This window comes from Recurvomyces mirabilis (genome assembly GCF_035927965.1).
Source record: "Recurvomyces mirabilis strain CCFEE 5264 chromosome Unknown scaffold_5, whole genome shotgun sequence".
Classification (NCBI taxonomy): domain Eukaryota; kingdom Fungi; phylum Ascomycota; class Dothideomycetes; order Mycosphaerellales; family Teratosphaeriaceae; genus Recurvomyces; species Recurvomyces mirabilis.
In genome coordinates, this window is record NW_027041939.1 from 961,326 (window position 1) to 980,370 (window position 19,045).

Genomic DNA, 19,045 nt, shown 5'->3' on the forward strand with positions numbered 1-19,045 from the left:
ATATTGCAGCTGCAGGTTGTTTCCTCATTCGCGTCTCGAAAGCTTTCCAAGTTCGCCCATGAGATTCGCCAAGTTCTCGACCAGGGGTGGTAAACCGTGTCGACTTTGTGGGAAGTTGCTCTTCAGGAGGGCTTCCGCGGTGGCCATGAGACCGCGTCCGTTCGACAGCGGCACGAAGTCACCGCTGTGGTTTTGCACGCCAGCAGAACCTTGGCCAAGCAATTTAAATCCCTTGCCTACCTTGTCGCTGTTCGTGTCTACGTATACGGCCTGCTGCGATATGGTTGCCGCGTGAGAATTCTGCTGCATCATGCGTGGCATGTGATGTGTAGGCGTCTCATTGCCGCTTTTACGGGAAGCACCATGCGTGATCATGCCGTATACCCATAGCGTGAGCGCCGAGTGGTATAGTGCAATTGCGTAGAAGTCTCGTAGTCGTGTCTTCTCGAATGTCCGCGCTACCCGGAGGACTTGACCAGCATGCCACACTGCCACCCTGGACTCCCCCGTTTGGCTCCATGCCAACACTCGAGGGGCGACTTTACGTGCTTCCTCTTCGCCTAGCTTCCCTGAAAATGTCTGAATGTCCTCAAGGTCGACATGTAGTGACATTAGTAGCAGCTCCAACGTCATCATGATCTCTGGTGTCGCACTACTGTGGATCTCGCAGTAAGCATGAACCGCACACAGATCATCATACAGATCTCGCTGCATCCTTTGATGGTCGAGCCAACGATCGCGCCGTCCATGGTTCTGCCAATTTGATAATAGTCTGTTCTGGGCCCGGAACTGCCACACTTCTTGACCTAAGCCATGGCAGGCAGACAGCAAGCACAAGATCTTATCGAAGACTCCATCGTACTGATCTAGCAGAGTATTGCTGCCGAAGAAATCCAGGAGTGACGGGGTCAAGGCTTGTGTTGGTGGCTTTATTCGTATGTAAGCATGTCGCCATGCGTGAGCATTAGGTGCCAGCCACAGCTCGCGACACGCAGGTAGAGGAAACAGTAACTGTGAGGGCGCGATCAAAGGGTTCTTCATATTCACGATCGCAACTTGCGAGTCATGTAAGAATGTGTGTAGGATCAGCCTTTTCTTGGCCTCTCGCTTAGCCCAGCTCCTCCATTTGTCTTCAAGGACATCATCCGAATCCTCTGGCAGAGGTATGTGATCATGATATCCGGATCTGCGGAAAGCGTTGGACCATGCCATCATGGTCACTGGTGGCTGCAAGAAAGAGATGGCAATTTCAGTCTTTCGCCTGAAGCCGCTCCACACCCCTATGTCAAGGACCATCATGAACGCCTGTAGGAATTCTAGCTCTCTAGTCATGGCATTGTCGTTCTCTAGCACTTCAGGAATAGCTAGTCGCACGACTTCTTGTATGACGAGACCCATTTTCCAGACAGGAGGCAGTGCAATGTACCGCGCACCAGCGGCTACCATGGCAAGCAGCAGCTCCGTCCGAGTGTTCTCCGAGGTAAAAGATGCGCCATGATAGAACGAGTCAATAGCACTGCTGTCCTGCAGAAGCTGTATCTCGATCAGGTCTTCCAGCAGTTCTAGTGATGGGAATGAAGGTATCGAGAGTCTGTTTCGTGCAATCTGGGTTACAATTCGGATCATGCGGTCTCGCTCAGGGTGTCCCAGATCACAATGCACAGGTCGCACACTGTCAGGACTGGTAAGCTGATCACTTGCATTGACATGTGCTTCCCGTACATCAATCGTCTCCTGGCCACTAAAGGTATGCGTGTTTCGCTCTGGTATCCAGTGGTTCCACGACCATGGGTTGCGTTTGAATGCCTCAGACCTCAAGTGTGCATCAGAACTTGGTGCCAAATCAGCCTCGGGTCCACTACCATTCTCGAAAGCTCGATGTCCCTGGGCAGTCGATGGCCGTGTGAGTCCGCTTGCAAGAAAGCTGAAATCGAAATCGCTCTCATCAAACGTAAGGTCTGAAGTCATGTTGTAAACATCAGGTGGTGGCATATGTACTGCATGCTGCAGGTTTTCCGGCATCAAGATCTGTTCGAAGAAGTCCGGGAAACCAAAGCCATTTGTGGCAAAGTCTGACGGTTGAAGCTCAAGTGAGTTGTAAGGCGTCATGCCCGTGAGCTGCGGGTCATGATTTGCTGTGCTATATGGTAGCATTGGCGCTGGTGGTGCTTGAGCATGATTTAGACCAAGCAGCAGACTGGCATCCTCCAGGTGTCGTGACGAGGACATGGGAGGCGTCTGTTGCATTGGTGCCATGGCAAGCGGCTGTGGTAGATGCTGCTGCTGTGGCGTAAGAAGGAAAGCACCAGCTTGTGTCGCAGTTGGTTGCTCGACCGAAGAAGACCTACGGATCTGTTTGATGGGTTGCGAGGTAGACTTACGAGACTCTGTCTCCTCGCATGGCACGTCTCGAGTCCTGCATCGTTTGCATGGGCGTTCCTCGTCGCACTTCGTCTTGGCTTTGATGCATGCGGCGCACGCACGTCCAGTCCTTTTGCGAAGAGCGTCGCTTGCGCTTTTGGTATGCGCGGCTCGGTGTCGATTTAGTAGATCACTATGCCACCGTAAGTCATCGAATACAGACTCTGTTCGGAGTTCGACTTACGCTCGATTGAAGCCTTTGCCACAGTCCCTGCATCGGTAGCTCCTTTCATTCTCATGTGATTTGAGATGTCGACTGAGATGATCCGGCCGCTCATATGTCCGCGAACAAAGATAGCATTGGTTCCGGCTAGTTGAGGAGGTCAAATCGCTTCCCTGCTCCGAGTCCCCCGGTGGTGGTGCATCGTCGAAGAAGCTCGTTTCACTGGCTCGCCGTGCCTCCGCCTCTCCAACAGCTGCCATGCTTACTTCTGTACCTCGCGTGTGGTATTGTGAGGATCTGCAGCGGTCACTCTGGCCACGCGACTGCCGTCTAAATGGTGATGCAGCTGGTCACATCGACGCGAAGTCAACTCCACCATCTACGCGCTGTTCGCGCTTGAGCCGTAGTTCTACCAGGGTTCGGTAAGATCTGCCGAGGCGGTGTCCGACTTAGCTGGGCGAAAGTCGAGGCGTCTGTTGCTGATCAACAACCCATCGAACCGGTCATCCCCATCCAGAATTGGCTTGCTTTAACTGTAGGATGACACACGACAACGTACGGACATATGGAAAGCTCAGGATCGAGAAGGTGGCGTGACCAGACGGCCATTGATCAAGATGATTGACCACCCCCCCAAGCTGGATACTACTGTAAGACGAGTACAGACGCAATCATGAGCATGCCCCTGGGCTAGCAAGAGCCTTGCTAGCCTATCGAACCGACCCTTCCGTCCATGGTTGTATTACACTGCTCACGAGCTGCTACGCACGCCGTTCATGTCTGCAAGGTCCTCTCCCATCTTCTGACCTGCTACCTCCATTTCTTGCGCCGGCAACAACACGTATATCATGCGTGCTGGCTCAGTATCCGACAAGTTGCGCCACGCGTGCATCGTGCCACGCTGTATGGCTACATCACCCTGCTTCATTCGCCTGGTCTCGCCGCTGTCGAGGACCAACCCCACCTCGCCTTGAAGGACAATGCCGTAATCGAGGGACACTGTGCGGTGCATTGGCGAGAAGTGACCTGGGCCCATATCTATACTTTTGTCAGTCTGATTCGCATATCTTACGACTGAGAAACCCTACCGACTGTCCTCAGGACTGTGCCGGAATTGATCACCAAGCCCGGAGCTTGTTGCGAGAATTTCTTGTAGGCCTCGATATCCTTGTTCTCGTTCAGGTTGACAGGGAATTGCTCTGAGCAGTATTGCAATCCGAACACCACCTCGCCGCCATGGATAGGCTTTGGCTCGGCCGCTTCACCTACAGCATCCGAAAAAACAGCTTTGCCTTGGGCATTGTTGGTGGTCACAAAGCGTGCGACTTTTGGTAAGCTGTCCAACGACATGGTAATTGATGGTGAGTGAAGGTCACATAATCCTGAGGGGATACACGGCATGTATTCTAATTATATCGTTTGACGTCCTACCGCGTTCAGACTTAACATTTGCCGATGGCGTACGCGCGACTGCGGAACCTCTGCCCCTCACGGATGATGTGGACGATACCTCTTATGCATGGTTAATGCGACCTGAGGACCATCGCGAAAGCTTACCACAATATATACGCCGTCTTGTGGAGGTCTTACCGCTAATATCATCAGCAAAGCCATGTCGTCGCCACTCCAAGGATATTCGTCTCACTTCGGCATCGACAATATTCCTTTCGGCATAGCGACAACCAAGTCGCAGACCACGCCTACAGCAGTGACACGAATCAACGACAATGTGATCTTCCTGTCGAAGCTCGAAGGAATGTTCGACGGCATGCCTGATCTAGCTACGGATGTCTTCGGCAAGAGCTCGCTCAATGCATTCGCTGCGCTTCCGAGATCAGTACACCAGGCAGTACGCAAGCAGCTACAAGATCTCATACGGAAAAATGAGACTCTGAAGAGTCTTCCCATCGGTGCGGTAGAGAACATCGACACAGTATTTATGCATCTGCCGGTCGAAGTTGGCGACTTCACAGATTTCTCTCTCAGCTCCGACCATGTCCAGAATGCCTCAGAAGCCATGACCGGACAACGATCAGTCCCACCGTCATTTTATTCTCAACCCGTTGGCTACGCTGGTCGCTGCTCGAGTCTTGATATTTCTGGTACGCCTGTTGAGAGGCCGCTTGGCCACTTCTTCGAGGGCAAGCCTGGCAGTAAAGTCGTCTTCGGGCCTTGCAAGCGGATGGACTACGAGTTGGAAGTGGGGGCGATAGTAGGGAAGCCTGTGGCCAGGAAGCAAAGAGTGTTGGCCTCCAAAGCAGACGAGCATGTCTTTGGGTATGTGCTGGTCAATGACTGGTCAGCACGAGATATCCAAGGCTTCGAGATGGCACCGCTTGGACCTCTGAACGGCAAGAACGCTAGCACGACTATCTCACCGTGGGTCATCACATCGGATGCTCTCAGTGCCTATCGAACATCTTCACCACCTCGAAAGCAGGAAGTACAGCCTCATCTAGCAGATTCTGGCAACGATGCTCTAGACATCAAGCTCGAGGTACGAGTCACACCTGCCGGTGCTGCAGAGTCAGAAAGCAAAACCTGGTGCAAGAGTAACGTTTCGTGGATGTACTGGACCATCTCACAATGCATAGCCCACCAGGTCATTGGCGGCTGCGGCTTAAGAACGGGAGATTTGTTGGCGACTGGTACTGTGTCAGGCGGAGGAGATGACGAGCACGGATGCATCATGGAGTACTATGCCAGCAAGACACCCGCCCGAGGATACCTTGAGGATGGGGAGACAGTGACCTTGACCGGCTACTGTGGTGAAGGCGTAGGTTTTGGCGAGTGCGTGGCTACCCTCACGCCTTCGAGGGAGCTAGAAGTGTAGATAGACCTTATAACAAAGTGCGTCCGACAGATTAGATCATGTTTCGGACTATGGACCGCATGTCGTGTGATGGACCAACAGCAACGCTCGAGGTAACGACACACGATCCCATCGTGGAATCACCACTCGCCTCCAACCTTGAGCTTGAAATACTCGCTGTTGATTTTGCCTCCCGTTGCTCTCCACAGATGACTTGCTGTGCTCATCATCCACACACCTACAACACCAAATAATCAGCACTTCATCTCACATATTCGTCTGGCAGCTCAGCACAACTCACCTCCGAACATGACGCGGATGAAGTTGTGCTCGATCTCGTTCGAATATACCTCCCTTTGATCATCTAATTGGTTGTTCATCGGCCGATATGCTGGCACCCTTCTCCATTGATCCTCCCATCCCGCCGGATTACTCGATGGTGCGTTCGCAGGCAATGGGTGTGCGTCTGGGGGTGGTGCACGCGCGGCGCGATCGTCGTCTGGTTGGCTGAGGACGAGGTCGTAGTCGGCTAGGGCGTGGCGGAGGGATGTGATGCGCGCGTTATCTGTTGTTGTCACGGACATGATGGATGTTGATTCTCGATGACGATGATTTCAGTCTGTTTTTGTATATGGGACTATCGTCTGGGGTCTTCGACATCACGATCACCTCGTCTCGTGATGCTGTCGATGTTGGCTGTGAAGACCACCCCACCGGATCATGCATGGAAGCGTGGAGGACGTGCCGTGGCGGGTGAAGTGGGCTGCGTGCAATGTGGAATGGATGCCAACCGGGATACTTCTGGACCTTCGGCTGGCTCAATCACGGCGCGTCTTCCGGTATTGACAAGGGTGGTATCGCTGCTGGATGTGCTGGAGAACTATCGTCTGACCTTCCACGATGTGAACAAACAATTACAACCTCGACATACTTCACCTCATCCATCGGGCTGGAAAGAAACGACGAAACGATGGCCAACACATACCCACAGATACGCGCCGCAGCGATAGACGAGAGAGCCCACAACATTTACTATCGACAAGTGCAGCTCGAAACTCTTGCGAAAGCAGTGATCGACAACACCTCCCGTATCAGTGAAGCTATAGCATCCGGTTACGGTCATAGCCAAGCAGAGATAGCTGTAGAACTCAACCTGGCCACAACAGCGATCCGCAACGACTACGCAAGTCTCCAGCCTAAGAAGGCGCATGAGGAGGAGTATCTACTCGCAAGCAGCAAGAATGCTGCTGAGTCGAGACGCCCGGCTGGTGTAGTGTACATCGAGCCCTCGACGCATACGCTGTTCTACTCTGTTATTGTGCCATTGAGTGCGGGAATTGCGACTGGAAACTGTGTGGTCGTCTTGGTGAGGATTGACATCCAGACAGACTATGATGTCGCTGACTCGATCCTGCACAGCTCGAGAACAACCTCCGTACTCTCTCTTCTCTTCTCCGCGACATCCTGACCAAAGCCTTGGACCGAGATACCTTCGCCATTGCGTCAGAACGTATCACAGACCAGGACTTCCTCGAGTTAGCAATCCACGTCGACCAGGCCAGCAATGATCAATGGCCGCGTGCGAATCAGATCTCCTCTCTGGCTAGCACAAGAACAGTAGCCGTTGTCGATCGGACTGGCGATGTGACGCAAGCCGCTCGCAACCTAGTCGCTGCAAGATTCAGCTTCGGTGGTCGAAGTCCATATTCGCCAGATACAGTCTTTGTGAACGAGTTTGTCAAGCAGGAGTTCCTACAGGCCGTTGTTGGCGAGTGTGTGAAGCTGGGTAGTGGAGTCACTATGAACGGCAGTACCAAGGGCAAGCCCGCCAGCAAAGTCAACGAACAGATCGATTCGCTTCGCAAGGCCGACCCGGACCTCAGAGTCGTGCTACAGGAAAGCAAGTTCGCCGTCGTGGAACTCACATCACGTAACCCAGAAGTCCTGGCACAGAAGGTCGAGGCATCAGTGATGGTCGTCCACGCCTTTCGGAGTCTAGACGATGTCATCGACACCGTCAACAGCACAGGGAAGAACGTGCCCAGTCTCGCAGCCTACCACTTCAGCAACCCAGCCTCGGCCAAATACTTGACCCAGTTCATCGAAGCGAGCGTGACTTTCGTCAACCACATTCCAGCTGAGATCCTCGTCGGTCCAGCATTTGCCACTGGTCGACCTGTAGATCTGGCAGTGCGGTACCCGAGAGAACTATTCCAGCTGCGAAGACCAGCTTTCATCAGCAACACCACCACTTCAACTGCATTGAGTACGGCGCTCGCATCCCACAATAGTCCTGCGGCCGCGAAGCTACTGGCAGAGGCTTCAGCGCCACTAGCACTCTTCAAGCGACACCCGGGTGGCGGCGTGGGTTTCTTTGAGCAAGGCTTCTTGATGAATGCTGGTATTCTTCTGACTACCACCATTAGTGTCTCGGGCTTCACGATATACTGGCTGGTCAAGCATGGAAAGCGAATATGGTAGATGAGAGCAAGGCGGAAATTACGCTGTAGCGCTGTACTTCCCTTCCTTTCGGGTGTGTGCCATAGCGTGCCGTATGGCTGCAAACGAGAGCCTATGATGTGGTTGGTAGCCTTAGAGTAGCAAAGTACTTTCGGATGAATGCCAGCTGTCCGGTTGTGCGGTTCTCAAATATGGTCGTGAGTTCCTCATCGATTCGTGCCTTCCCGAAATAGCACATAGCACTCTACAACCACTCAATCTCATATCTTACTCTTAATCTCCTCCTGCAACTTGGTCAACTTCTCCTTGTTTCCCTGCTGCTGCGGCCATCCAACACCCAACCCCTCCTCCTCATTCGGCTTGGGAATCATATGTACATGTACATGATCAACCACTTGATGTGCTATCCGGCCATTGTTCTGCAGGATGTTGAAGTTCTCGGACCCTGTGGCCTTGGCTATGCGGGAGGCGACGGGGAGGAGCTCTTCGAGGTGTTCGTCTGGGACATCGGTGAGTTTGGCGCCATGGTATTTGGGGATCACCAGGGCGTGGCCGTAGGAGAGAGGGTTGATGCTAGTTGGTTTTAGTGTAATTCAACACTCTCACGGTTCCCTCGACTGTTGTAGGCGTACTCGAGAAATGCATATGTCTTGTCCGACTCGAACACTTTCATGGACGGGATGTCTCCTACAGACTTGGTCAGCTCATCCTCATCGCAACATGTAACGTTCTAGGGATTTTGACCTTTGATGATCTTGCAGAAGATACAATTGGCAGCCATCTTGAGCGCTGACATATGTGATATGACCTTGGTGGTTTGCTAGTAGCTAAATTGTCTAATTGAATATGGAAACGATGTAGGACTTAGGGAATGGTGGGGACAGCAATGACGGCATGCCTCGGTCTTCGATTGGTCTTGAAGTGGTTTATACACAGCCGCGACCTCGCCCACCAGGAATCATGATAATGGCGAGCTGTAGACGACCAGCCTGTTGAGTCCTTCGGAAACAAATGATTTCGTTGAAGAAACAGCATACTGAGCATCCGCGACTGGCAGGCAAAAGAGTCTTTGCGGAAGGCAAGTCTACAGCATCACCGTATCCTGAGGAACACACTCAAGAAGTTCACGAGCAATAGAAGGACCATCTTTATTACATATCTCAGATATCGACAACGATTAAGAGGCATTCTTTTGGTCTTCTTGTGTCTGTTGTATCATGTGCCTGCCGCTTTAGCCGACATATGCCGTTTATGATAAAAGCTTACCCCGCCATGAACAATTACATGCACAAGTGTCAGAGTCGCATACAAGACACAATCCACCTCATCAAGACACTGAGCAAGCAGCAAAGTACCGCACCTTTGCAAGGCTTCCGACATACAAAAACGCTTGCCCACCATGATATCCGGACTCGCACATATCAATATGCTAGTCCCGCTCGGCACAATGCCTCACGCCAAAGACTTCTACACCAATACTTTGGGCCTGACATCGCGGACTGTCCCTGCTGCACAGAAGGACAGTCTAGCCTGGTTCGATATAGGAAGCTCTGGCCAGCAGGTACATATCGCCCACGGTCCCGAAGGCGAGAAGTCAAGTCGGCATCCCTGTTTCCGTATCGAGAGCCCGGAGAAGTTGATAGAGCTCAGGCAGAGGATCTGGGAGCATTACGAGAGGGGTGGTGAGGCGGCGCCGAGGGAGGCTGATAAGCCAGGGGCTGTGAACAGTGGTATGTCCTACTGTCCAATGGATGGTGACGCTAGCCCAGGCTAATGTGGCGATAGGGTCCCAAGGAGTGGAGTACCCGCAGCGGTTCTTTGCCAGAGACTTTGCTGGCAACCGGTTGGAATTCAGTCTGTAGACGTTCCAGGTGGCTTGAGTCGCTCAGCCAGATTGCTGGTGCTCAAGTGCTGCTTCACATCCACGCCGTACCCCTTCCACACCATTGACTCCTTTCCAGCCGTCCAAAAGCGTGAAGATCTCGTCTTTCTCCGCCTCCGCTTCAGCATGCTTGCTATCATCGACCATCTGTCCAAGCCGTCGAGGAGCATCCAAGACCCACCTCACAGTCTGGCGTTGCTGCTCCAAGTTCCCACCACCTCCACGCTGGCCAGCACTCCCCTTGCTCAACCCGTCAGACAACATGTTTGCTCTCTCCGCTATCTGCCCAATATCGCCCATCAAATTGCTCGTCTCAGTGACGGGATCCATCTTCTCCCTCATCCTTCGTATCGTGTCCGTGGCCGCAATAAGCTTTGAATAATTGTCGTACACCAGCGCCTTCTTCTCGCCATCTAGACCCCGTATTCCACTGATCAGTCCCGCTTCAATCTTCAATACACCTTCTAGTCCTTCTCGTGCGAGTAGAGACTGAACATATTCCTGGGCATCGAAGTCAGGGCGGTCAAGCTCACTTGTGATGGTGCCTTCTGCCTCTGGCGCATCACGTGCGTCGACTGATGCGGCATCTTTGAGCTTGTAATAGTCGCGAAGAGCTGTGCGATTGCGACGAAGACTGCTGGCGCCGGATGGTGGTGGGCGGGAAGTTGAGGTTGATCGGGTAGTGGTGTCTGTGGAGGTGGAGGTGCGGCGGGACGACAATGAGATCGATGGCCGAGGCGAGGCTATAGTCGACATCTTGCCTCCCTTCAGCTAGCGATGCTCGTCCTATTCTATCGTCTGGTGATGTTCATGCTAGAGTGGACTTGCTGAATGCTACATTGATCGACAATTGATTGAACATAATTGTAGATCAACCTCGGCGTCGCAAAAGCTTGACGCGCGAAACGCGTCTGCCAATCAATTTCCTTTCTTCTCATTTGCATCAACATGCGCTACAGAAAGCATGTGCTCTCAATCAAATGGCGCATCAGCGGCACGTAGCCGCCACACCAGCAATGGCGACACCAAGTCCGGATGATGTTGCTGCTTCGATACAGGCCTACTTATCAAGCAGAGGAGTGCCACCATCTCAAATCTGGCTGCGGACTTTCATGCCCACCATCAAGCTCAACAGTCCGATTGTGGCCTTACAGAAGACAGCGCTGTTCCGCGTTCTGGCTACTGACATTACTACGTCTCTAAACAAGACCAGCGTGCAGACCCTGCCGGGCAATGTCACAAACCCGGCAGTCAAGGACCAGACACTCCGTGGTCCTATCACAGTGCAGGTCCTAGATGTGGAAGACATTGGCCGCAGCCGCTGGTCACAGGTCGAAGCTATTGAAGCCCAAGAACGTGGCGAAACTACCAAAGGACGAGAAGTCATTCGAGTTGTGCCTGAAGAGAATGCCAGTTCTGCCGAGCCTGCTGCTACATCTTCTGGTCCCCACAAACTACTTCTCCAGGACGCCAGCGGCACCAATATGTACGCCATGGAGCTCACGCCTGTCAATGGCATTGGCGTGCAAATGAGTATCGGGACGAAGCTAGTACTGCGAGATATTACAGTGGCGAGAGGCATGTGCCTGATCGAGACTAAAGCAGTAGAAGTCATAGGTGGCAAGGTCGAAGCATGGGACAAAAAGTGGAGGAAGGAAAGAAAGGCCAGGCTTAAGCAGATGGCTCGACTGGGAGGTGACGGCGACCAGGGTTGAGATATCCATGCATGGTGCCGACCATCACACGCCGACGCCACACAGCATACGACGTAAGCCAATACTTATCGTGCAGAGGTGTCCCAACGCCGTGCTGTAGGTCACACTTGAGGTTCTTCTGCGGTCGCGCTGAAGCCACAGCTGTGCCAAGCAAGCTGAGGCCTGACTGCATATATTACTTGTCTCGCTTGCATGCCTAGAGCACGCCAAGAACTGTCAAGCAGCGAGAAGCATGCAACCACGCGGCTGAAGTGATCTGCAATAACCCTGGTCGGCGTGCCGTGCTCAGTCAGCCACACTCTCCCAAGTATCGCCTTTCCATTCAGTCCCGACTCCGTCACGGCAGCCACTGTCTCTTTGCTATATAAGTGAAGCTGTATGTGTGCATACGCGACTGGCTGACTCGGTATAAGCGAAGCGTGGTCGCGACTCCAGCGTGCCAGCATGGCAGATTTCTTGATCGACACGACCCGACTGTGTCACCATCGTCAATGGATTGTGTGGACTTGGGCCTCGGGATCAAATTCCAGCTGCGCCAGGCGAGCACTTCGACTGCACAGAGAACAGCGGATCCCAGCACGAAGGCGCATGGAAGACCTAGATCGCGGCTTCGCTCCAACCAAAGACCCATGTACGTCTTCTCCCTCGGGCGTGCTGCGTGCACGGCATGGTATGACAATATCGAAGTTCCGTCTACAAGCATCCTGCATCTTCTCTGCTGCACTTCTATCACACCGCGACCTGCACAGCTCAAGCCTCAATTGTAATCTGAGCCATGAGGTACCGCTATGGGCGGCAGCCGAGCTACTACATAAGCCGGCATGTATAGTCACCTATCTAACAGTTTTGGAGACTTAATACAAAGGTGCCAGCATCGTTCCATCAGACATTTTGAACAGAGCGTCATTACTTCGAGGATCTTATGATGCACGGCACTCATTCGATATGGGCATTGCTCATGATCGTCCATACTACCATCGCTGGCATAACCCTGTCGCTAGGATCCTCCACTCATACAGCTATCACATGTGCGACACAACTTGCGACTACTAGCTATGGTGGTTCAGTATCGACCAAGACGATCACCAGACAGCTTCCAACAAACATTGTTCCGATCTTGACCACATCCCACCCCACCAAGTCAATCACACCTTCCCCAGTGACGACCACATCGACAGCGATTGTTACGACCACGTCCACCTTCACAGCATCCACAATCACTGATACGTTTTCCACGACCTCGACTAGTATAAGCACAAGCACCACCACCAGCACATCCACCTATGTCAGCACTCTCACAGCATCAACAACGACTACAACCACTGTGACTTCAACGGTCCAGCCCACTGCTGCGATCACGCCCATAGATCAGTCGAGTGGGGACACCGATTATGTTGGCTCCAAGCGCAGGGCGGTGAAGCATCCCAGACGACAAGTAGCCCAACTTGATGAACGGGCTGTCAGCCAGTCACCCAAGAATGCGTGCCCGCCAACAACGTCGTGGCCTGTCGCAGTGACTTGTAAGTGGAAAGCTTGCAGCACGGACATCTTCCGGGTGGACTTCAAGCTTCACACTGATCGATAGTACAGGTACCGACTACATCCAAGTACGATACACAGAGTCCATTATCCTTATTGGTACGACTATCACAAAGACTGCTCCGACGCCTACCAGTACTGCTACGATCACGTCTACCGTGACAACGGTGTCCACCGTGGTGCCTTCGGACGTGTCGACAACTCTGAGCTTCTCAAACACGATCACAAGTGTCGTATCGACAGCGACAATCTCCACTTCCATAGTCAGCACCACAACAACATTAACCGCCACCACGACCACCGACTATTACGTCGCCTGCGGCACCTCAAACATCCTTGGCCCACGCATCCAGGACGGTCGATATCTTGACGCGTCCTACTATTACAGCGGCCAGATCAGTAGTGTCACTGCCGCGAGTGCATACGATTGCTGTGTGGCCTGTTCTACAACCCCCGGCTGCTTGTTCTCGGAGTTTTTCGATGACAACAGCCGACTCTGCCTCAACGTTGCCGATACTTCGAGAACCTGCAGCGCTTCGTACCTGGCTGGTGAGTTTTTTAGCAGGAATGACGGGAGTGCTTCCGGTGCTTTCTATTATTCGAATGGTTATTGTGGGCAGCTTACGGATGGGGGGCTTTCCCCCATACTAGAACTGTGGTTGCCCAAGTGGCAACGACCTCGGCGTTAGTGGTATAAGGATTTTCGAGTGGATGGATGGGATGTGGGCTAGATAGGCTATTGTGTTCCGACAACTAGAGCTCCCACGTGGATACGATGATATGTTGCTGCTTGATATGCGTTATGCCTAGCAGTAGGTCATGTCTCTCTATGCTAAGATGACCATAAGCCACGTTCTGCTTGGTTGCAGGCCAGCTTGCCTCCATAAACAGATTGTACAGACAGAATGGGTGTGTCGCTATATCGTGTTTCGAACAATCATGCAATTTGCGTGTGTCAAGGAAACTTCACTAAGGCTAAATGCGACAATTTTGTGTATGGCGTGCTTGAATCCTTCCCATTCGCTATATTTCTTGCACCATGTGTTGGAATGATGTGACGAGCAACAGAGAATCCAGGTCTAGAGCACGAACAATAGAATCATGACCTCCGCCTATCGAGAGGAGAAGTTCGGCTACCAGACTGATGGCTTGACGGAGCCTGTACCAGAATACCAAGCCGGCCAAGAATTCGGCCACCATGGACATATCGCTGAGGACCAGCTACGACGTAGCCTGAGCGCGCGACAAGTCCAAATGATTGCAATCGGAGGCACGATAGGGACTGGACTGTTTCTTGGTACTGGCAAAGCCCTCTCGACTGGTGGACCTGCATCGCTATTGATATGCTATTTTATCGTGGGATGTATCGTCTTCGTGACTATGCTCAGCTTGGGCGAGATGGCCGCATACGTACCTGTCGCTGGGTCTTTCTGCACTTTTGCTGGACGATTCGTCGACGACTCTTTCGGCTTTGCACTGACCTGGAATTACTGGTTCAATGATGCCGTCTCAACAGCTGCTGATCTTGTCGCACTTCAGCTCGTACTGCAGTATTGGACGGATACCTTTCCTTGGTACGCCCTAGGACTTGTTGTATGGGTCATTATCGTCCTGGCCAACATCATCAACGTACGAGCTTATGGTGAGATCGAGTACTGGCTGTCATTGCTTAAGGTCCTGACGATTGTGATCTTCATCATCTTGAGTATTGCAGTCAACGCAGGAGGCAACACGACGGGCACGTATATCGGCGGACGAAACTGGCGTATCGATGACGCACCCTTTGTTGGTGGCATTGGTGGGTTTGCATCCGTCTTCGTGACGGCATCGTTCGCATATGGTGGTACGGAGTCGATTGCAATCACAGCTGGTGAGACTCGCGACCCAGCACGTCAGCTACCACGAGTCGTCAAGAATGTGTTCTGGCGTATCTTGCTATTCGTAAGTCGCTTGCCCACATCATACCGAGGGCAGACATCTGACCTCATGTCTCTAGTACGTTCTGTCAGCACTAATGATCGGCCTCAACGTCCCGTACAACTACCCAGGCCTAAGCACGAAGACTGCCAAGACTTCACCATTCACCATAGCTTTCACAATGGCAGGAAGCAAGATCGCCGGCTCATTCGTGAATGCAGTCATCCTCACCTCCATCGTCTCGGCTGGAAATCATGCTTTGTTCGCTGGTAGCAGACTGCTCTTCACCTTGGGCATCAACGGTCATGCTCCGAAAGTCTTCACTAAGCTGACACGCTTTCAAGTGCCTTGGGTTGCGGTCCTTTTCACAAGTATATGCTCTGGTCTATTATTTGGCGCAAGCTTCATCGGAGCAGGGCAGCTATGGACGTGGCTCCAGAATATCGTTGGTGTCTCGAATCAATTGTCCTGGATCAGTATCGGAATTGCCTCCTTGCGCTTTCGAGCCGGTATGAAAGTGCAAGGCAAAGAGCATCTACTTCCGTTCAAAAATTGGACATATCCGTGGGGCCCCGTATTGGCTGTAGTTCTCAACAGTTTTCTGATACTAGTGCAAGGCTGGAGTTGTTTCAGTCCTTCATTCGCTCCTGTCGACTTCGTCAGCTACTACATTGAGCTGCCCATCATGCTTATCATGATCGTGGCATGGAAGCTGATCAAGGGGACCAAGTTCCAGAGAGCGAGTGAGATGGATTTAGTCACTGATGTTTACACGAAAGAGGATATTGAGCCTGAAGAGAAGGGTTGGAAGGGTAAGGGGAAGCGATTCGGGACACTTCTCTGCTTCTAGGCCACTGTTTTGCAAACTTTGTAGCGACTCCTAGCGTTCGCTACCTTATCAGAATTAGAGACCTTGTGCGAATGGAGGAAGAAAAGGCATTCGGGAGGCTAAACAAGTGGCTCGAGTCACTCGTAGGGTCAGGGAACATTTACACTCCATCTTGGTTCTTTGCATCGAGCCTTTCTGCCAGAAGCATCCTCCAAATCATCAGACATCAGGTGGACTATCTCCAAAGCAGAAGGCAATCAGACCGGGCGGATACCTTAATCCCTTCGATCCTCCTACCGACTCGATCGCCTTCCGAATCTCCTTCTCGTCGTCCTTGCTCAGCTGAACTTCGAGAGCTCCAAGGTTCTCCTCCAGGTACTTGATCCGCTTTGTGCCCGGTATGGGCAGGAAATCATCTCCTTGAGTCAGCACCCACGCCAGCGATAATTGACCAGGTGTGCAACTCTTCTTCTTTGCGATCTCGCTCAAGGTCTCGACGAGCTTGAGATTGTCGTCGAAGTGCTCCTCGCTGAAGCGTGGGTGGTTGGCACGAGTGTCGGAAGGATCGAGGTCTGAGCGGCTCTTGATCGTACCGGTCAGGAATCCACGACCAAGAGGGCTGTAGGCCACGATCTTGACGCCGAGCTCACGAGCCGCTTTGAGAAATTCGGTCTGCTCGGACTCGATCTCTAATGCAAAAGGCGAGAACTCCATCTGAGCTGCTGCGATGGGGTGGACTTTACATGCTCGACGGAGAGTCTTGGCAGAGCATTCGGACAGCCCCAAGTACCTGATCTTGCCTTCGTTCTTTAGGTCGACCATGGCCTGTACGGTCTCCTCGATTGGAGTCTTGTTGTCGACCCGATGTTGATAGTAGAGGTCGATACGGTCAGTCCCGAGACGCTCGAGACTGTCATGACATGCTTTCTTGACATACTCCTTATCGCCACGTACTGCCATGTTGCCTTGGGCATCGCGACAGTTGCCGAATTTTGTGGCGAGAAAGATTTCGTTTCTGCGGCCGGTGTCCTTGAACCACTTGCCGAGGAGCTGCTCATTGGTGTGAGGTCCATAGATGTCGGATGTATCTAGTAGAATCTGTCAACGTCGTTCCACATGTCTCGTCGGGCCGTCGAAGGTATACCCCAAAAATTGCAGCCGAGATCAGCAGATTTGGTCAGCACTTCAGCAGATTGCTTATCATTAAAGCCGCCTATATGTATCAAGTCAGCTTCAGCGTCAATGTTGGTGCGGATGTCGTAATTACCATCTTGCATGTACGCCCACGACATTCCCATACAACCAAGGCCAAGGGCAGAAACATTGTCGTCGCCTAGCTTCCGAGTCGGGATCTTTGCAGTGGAGCCCATGATGGCGAGGACGGGTCGAATAGGGCTCTGTGGTGGGATAGCCAGTAATTGTATACTTGGAGGTCTGTACGGTTGTCTTTAATCAACAAGCCTTTGCGGTGGCCCACGCAACTGTCGATTACGAACTCCACAGTCGTCGGTCTTAGTGAGAAGAGCATTGGGGGGCGGACGAGTCGCAGGCCCTAGTTCGTCCTTATGTCCGATATCGCCGAACGATCGGCTCGTGAACGTGGCCACGCAATAGCCCATATCATGTACAGAGCGACCAATGTGGTATCCCGAGTTGCCTCATTCGACTTGATTTCGCATTTAATCCAGATTCGGGTTTACGAAGATGCACACGTCTTTGCTGTTGACTGTTGTTGAAGGCATACTCATACAGCCTCGGAGATAGGTGTGGGTCCCACCTCAGCTTGGACCACCAAGACGAGCACTAATCTACTAGCCATTGGATCTTGTGCCTTCCATCTTGAGTAGGCACGCACTGTCACAACACTACTGATGTATCTCGACGCGCGCACACCTCAACTTTGCTGTCTGTTGCCACCAGCAACAAGAAGCCAGTCCGAGAAAGTACTGCTCCACGATATCTATGACCGCACATGATGCAAGAAAACACCCTGACGGACTCCCGTCCTGCGCGTGTCCGTGTTCCGACTCCGCCAACGCGTCACTCAACGTACATGTGCATGCAGTGGAGGTAGCTAGACCATCATATGACGGCGAGTACTCTGTAGTTATAGTCTCTTCCCCACGATGTTCTCGCCACATTTCCTTCCCTTCACTCGATCAGCATACAGAACTTTCATCCAGCCCAAGACTTGCCGAAGCTTTACTACGACCAGAATCTTCAGAATGCCAGAGCAACTGACCCACGAGGAGGTGCAGAAGGGCCAGGATCCATCGGTCGTCAAGCAGTACGATGACAAGACCGGCACTGAGGAGAAGTTCGAGGATCTTTACAAGATTGCCGATGGCCAGAAGATTGGCATGCTGTGAGTGTGGCAACACTTCGAGATTTGATCTTCGCACTGACATTCGTGCAGAGGCACATACCGTAATGGCATCGGCCCAGTATCCCGCTCCATGGCAGTCGCCAAGCGTACAGGCCCGGACTTCCTTTTTCTCGCCAACGCCAACAGCAAGAAGTTCGCGGACCTCGAGAAGAATGTGGAGTGTCAGGTCATCTTCCAGAACAGCACAACTCAAGATTGGATCTGCGTGACTGGTGAGGCGGCCACGACCAGCAACTCAGACCCTCGCATCAAGGAGGTGTGGAGCAAGCAGGCCTCGATCTGGTTCGGTGACTTGGGGGATGGCAAGCACACTGGTGGGCCTGAGGATCCCAGAATGTCGCTTATTGAGGTCAAGGCGAAGTGTGAGTTCGGCGAAAATTTCCTCCAATGCGGCTGTGCCTAATATGTTCCTTCTAGACATCTCCTACTGGAAGCACGAAGTCAGCGCTCTTGGCTTCATGGCAGAGACTGCCACAGCACAGTTGACGGGACGCGTGGCGCAGACCGGCACGCTGAGGGAAATGCATGAGGATGAGATCAAGACTGCGAGGAGCAAGCACAGCACTATGAGCTCGTAAGCTGGTGATAAGAAGTTGAGGATGAACATAGGCTGAGGTACGGGCAGTAGTTCTAAGCTTTGATATGTAGCCTAGTACTATCATTGCAGAAATTCAACTGTGATCATGTTCGTGTGCTTGATACGTTCCGGGTTTGCCGAGAGAAGCCCATGCATCGGGTTATGCTCGGCAAATTTTCAGGAAGGGATATATACTATAAAGAATTCCTGAGTTCATAATCCTTGAGATTCTAGTAGCAAATAGTCATCTTGCCTTTTACCAGACGACTCCGTACCAGATCTCAACAAAGGAATAAACAATATTTGGAAGCCATCACAAACACTTTGGTTTTTGCACTTTTTCT

The 19,045-nt window shown here is 52.3% G+C and overlaps 12 protein-coding genes across 12 annotated transcripts; 6 read left to right on the forward strand and 6 right to left on the reverse strand.

Annotated features, from left to right (window-relative positions):
* Positions 1-24: 24 nt before the first annotated feature.
* Positions 25-2,844, reverse strand: LTS14_002709 (uncharacterized protein; the record flags this gene model as incomplete). The annotated part of the gene is made up of 2 exons (XM_064835415.1): positions 25-2,554; positions 2,606-2,844. 2 exons carry the CDS (start codon positions 2,842-2,844, stop codon positions 25-27), a joined length of 2,769 nt encoding a protein of 922 aa, XP_064697350.1.
* A 491-nt stretch (positions 2,845-3,335) lies between these two features.
* On the reverse strand, positions 3,336-3,934 carry LTS14_002710 (uncharacterized protein; the record flags this gene model as incomplete). Its single annotated transcript, XM_064835416.1, has 2 exons — positions 3,336-3,622; positions 3,673-3,934. The coding sequence occupies 2 exons, from the start codon at positions 3,932-3,934 to the stop codon at positions 3,336-3,338; spliced, it is 549 nt and encodes a 182-aa protein (XP_064697351.1).
* Positions 3,935-4,196: 262 nt separating this feature from the next.
* On the forward strand, positions 4,197-5,417 carry LTS14_002711 (uncharacterized protein; the record flags this gene model as incomplete). Its single annotated transcript, XM_064835417.1, has 1 exon — positions 4,197-5,417. The coding sequence occupies one exon, from the start codon at positions 4,197-4,199 to the stop codon at positions 5,415-5,417; it is 1,221 nt and encodes a 406-aa protein (XP_064697352.1).
* A 119-nt stretch (positions 5,418-5,536) lies between these two features.
* LTS14_002712 (uncharacterized protein) lies at positions 5,537-5,980 on the reverse strand (the record flags this gene model as incomplete). Its single annotated transcript, XM_064835418.1, has 2 exons — positions 5,537-5,634; positions 5,698-5,980. The coding sequence occupies 2 exons, from the start codon at positions 5,978-5,980 to the stop codon at positions 5,537-5,539; spliced, it is 381 nt and encodes a 126-aa protein (XP_064697353.1).
* Positions 5,981-6,366: 386 nt separating this feature from the next.
* Positions 6,367-7,877, forward strand: LTS14_002713 (uncharacterized protein; the record flags this gene model as incomplete). Its single annotated transcript, XM_064835419.1, has 2 exons — positions 6,367-6,762; positions 6,816-7,877. 2 exons carry the CDS (start codon positions 6,367-6,369, stop codon positions 7,875-7,877), a joined length of 1,458 nt encoding a protein of 485 aa, XP_064697354.1.
* Positions 7,878-8,116: 239 nt separating this feature from the next.
* HNT1 (Adenosine 5'-monophosphoramidase) lies at positions 8,117-8,529 on the reverse strand (the record flags this gene model as incomplete). Its single annotated transcript, XM_064835420.1, has 2 exons — positions 8,117-8,429; positions 8,489-8,529. 2 exons carry the CDS (start codon positions 8,527-8,529, stop codon positions 8,117-8,119), a joined length of 354 nt encoding a protein of 117 aa, XP_064697355.1.
* Positions 8,530-9,303: 774 nt separating this feature from the next.
* Positions 9,304-9,718, forward strand: LTS14_002715 (uncharacterized protein; the record flags this gene model as incomplete). Its single annotated transcript, XM_064835421.1, has 2 exons — positions 9,304-9,586; positions 9,642-9,718. The coding sequence occupies 2 exons, from the start codon at positions 9,304-9,306 to the stop codon at positions 9,716-9,718; spliced, it is 360 nt and encodes a 119-aa protein (XP_064697356.1).
* Positions 9,719-9,741: 23 nt separating this feature from the next.
* LTS14_002716 (uncharacterized protein) lies at positions 9,742-10,494 on the reverse strand (the record flags this gene model as incomplete). Its single annotated transcript, XM_064835422.1, has 1 exon — positions 9,742-10,494. One exon carries the CDS (start codon positions 10,492-10,494, stop codon positions 9,742-9,744), a length of 753 nt encoding a protein of 250 aa, XP_064697357.1.
* A 260-nt stretch (positions 10,495-10,754) lies between these two features.
* LTS14_002717 (uncharacterized protein) lies at positions 10,755-11,453 on the forward strand (the record flags this gene model as incomplete). Its single annotated transcript, XM_064835423.1, has 1 exon — positions 10,755-11,453. The coding sequence occupies one exon, from the start codon at positions 10,755-10,757 to the stop codon at positions 11,451-11,453; it is 699 nt and encodes a 232-aa protein (XP_064697358.1).
* Positions 11,454-14,093: 2,640 nt separating this feature from the next.
* ALP1 (Basic amino-acid permease) lies at positions 14,094-15,759 on the forward strand (the record flags this gene model as incomplete). Its single annotated transcript, XM_064835424.1, has 2 exons — positions 14,094-14,933; positions 14,989-15,759. The coding sequence occupies 2 exons, from the start codon at positions 14,094-14,096 to the stop codon at positions 15,757-15,759; spliced, it is 1,611 nt and encodes a 536-aa protein (XP_064697359.1).
* Positions 15,760-15,957: 198 nt separating this feature from the next.
* LTS14_002719 (uncharacterized protein) lies at positions 15,958-17,108 on the reverse strand (the record flags this gene model as incomplete). Its single annotated transcript, XM_064835425.1, has 2 exons — positions 15,958-16,826; positions 16,883-17,108. 2 exons carry the CDS (start codon positions 17,106-17,108, stop codon positions 15,958-15,960), a joined length of 1,095 nt encoding a protein of 364 aa, XP_064697360.1.
* Positions 17,109-17,963: 855 nt separating this feature from the next.
* On the forward strand, positions 17,964-18,702 carry LTS14_002720 (uncharacterized protein; the record flags this gene model as incomplete). Its single annotated transcript, XM_064835426.1, has 3 exons — positions 17,964-18,103; positions 18,155-18,486; positions 18,542-18,702. The coding sequence occupies 3 exons, from the start codon at positions 17,964-17,966 to the stop codon at positions 18,700-18,702; spliced, it is 633 nt and encodes a 210-aa protein (XP_064697361.1).
* Between the last annotated feature and the right edge of the window lie 343 nt (positions 18,703-19,045).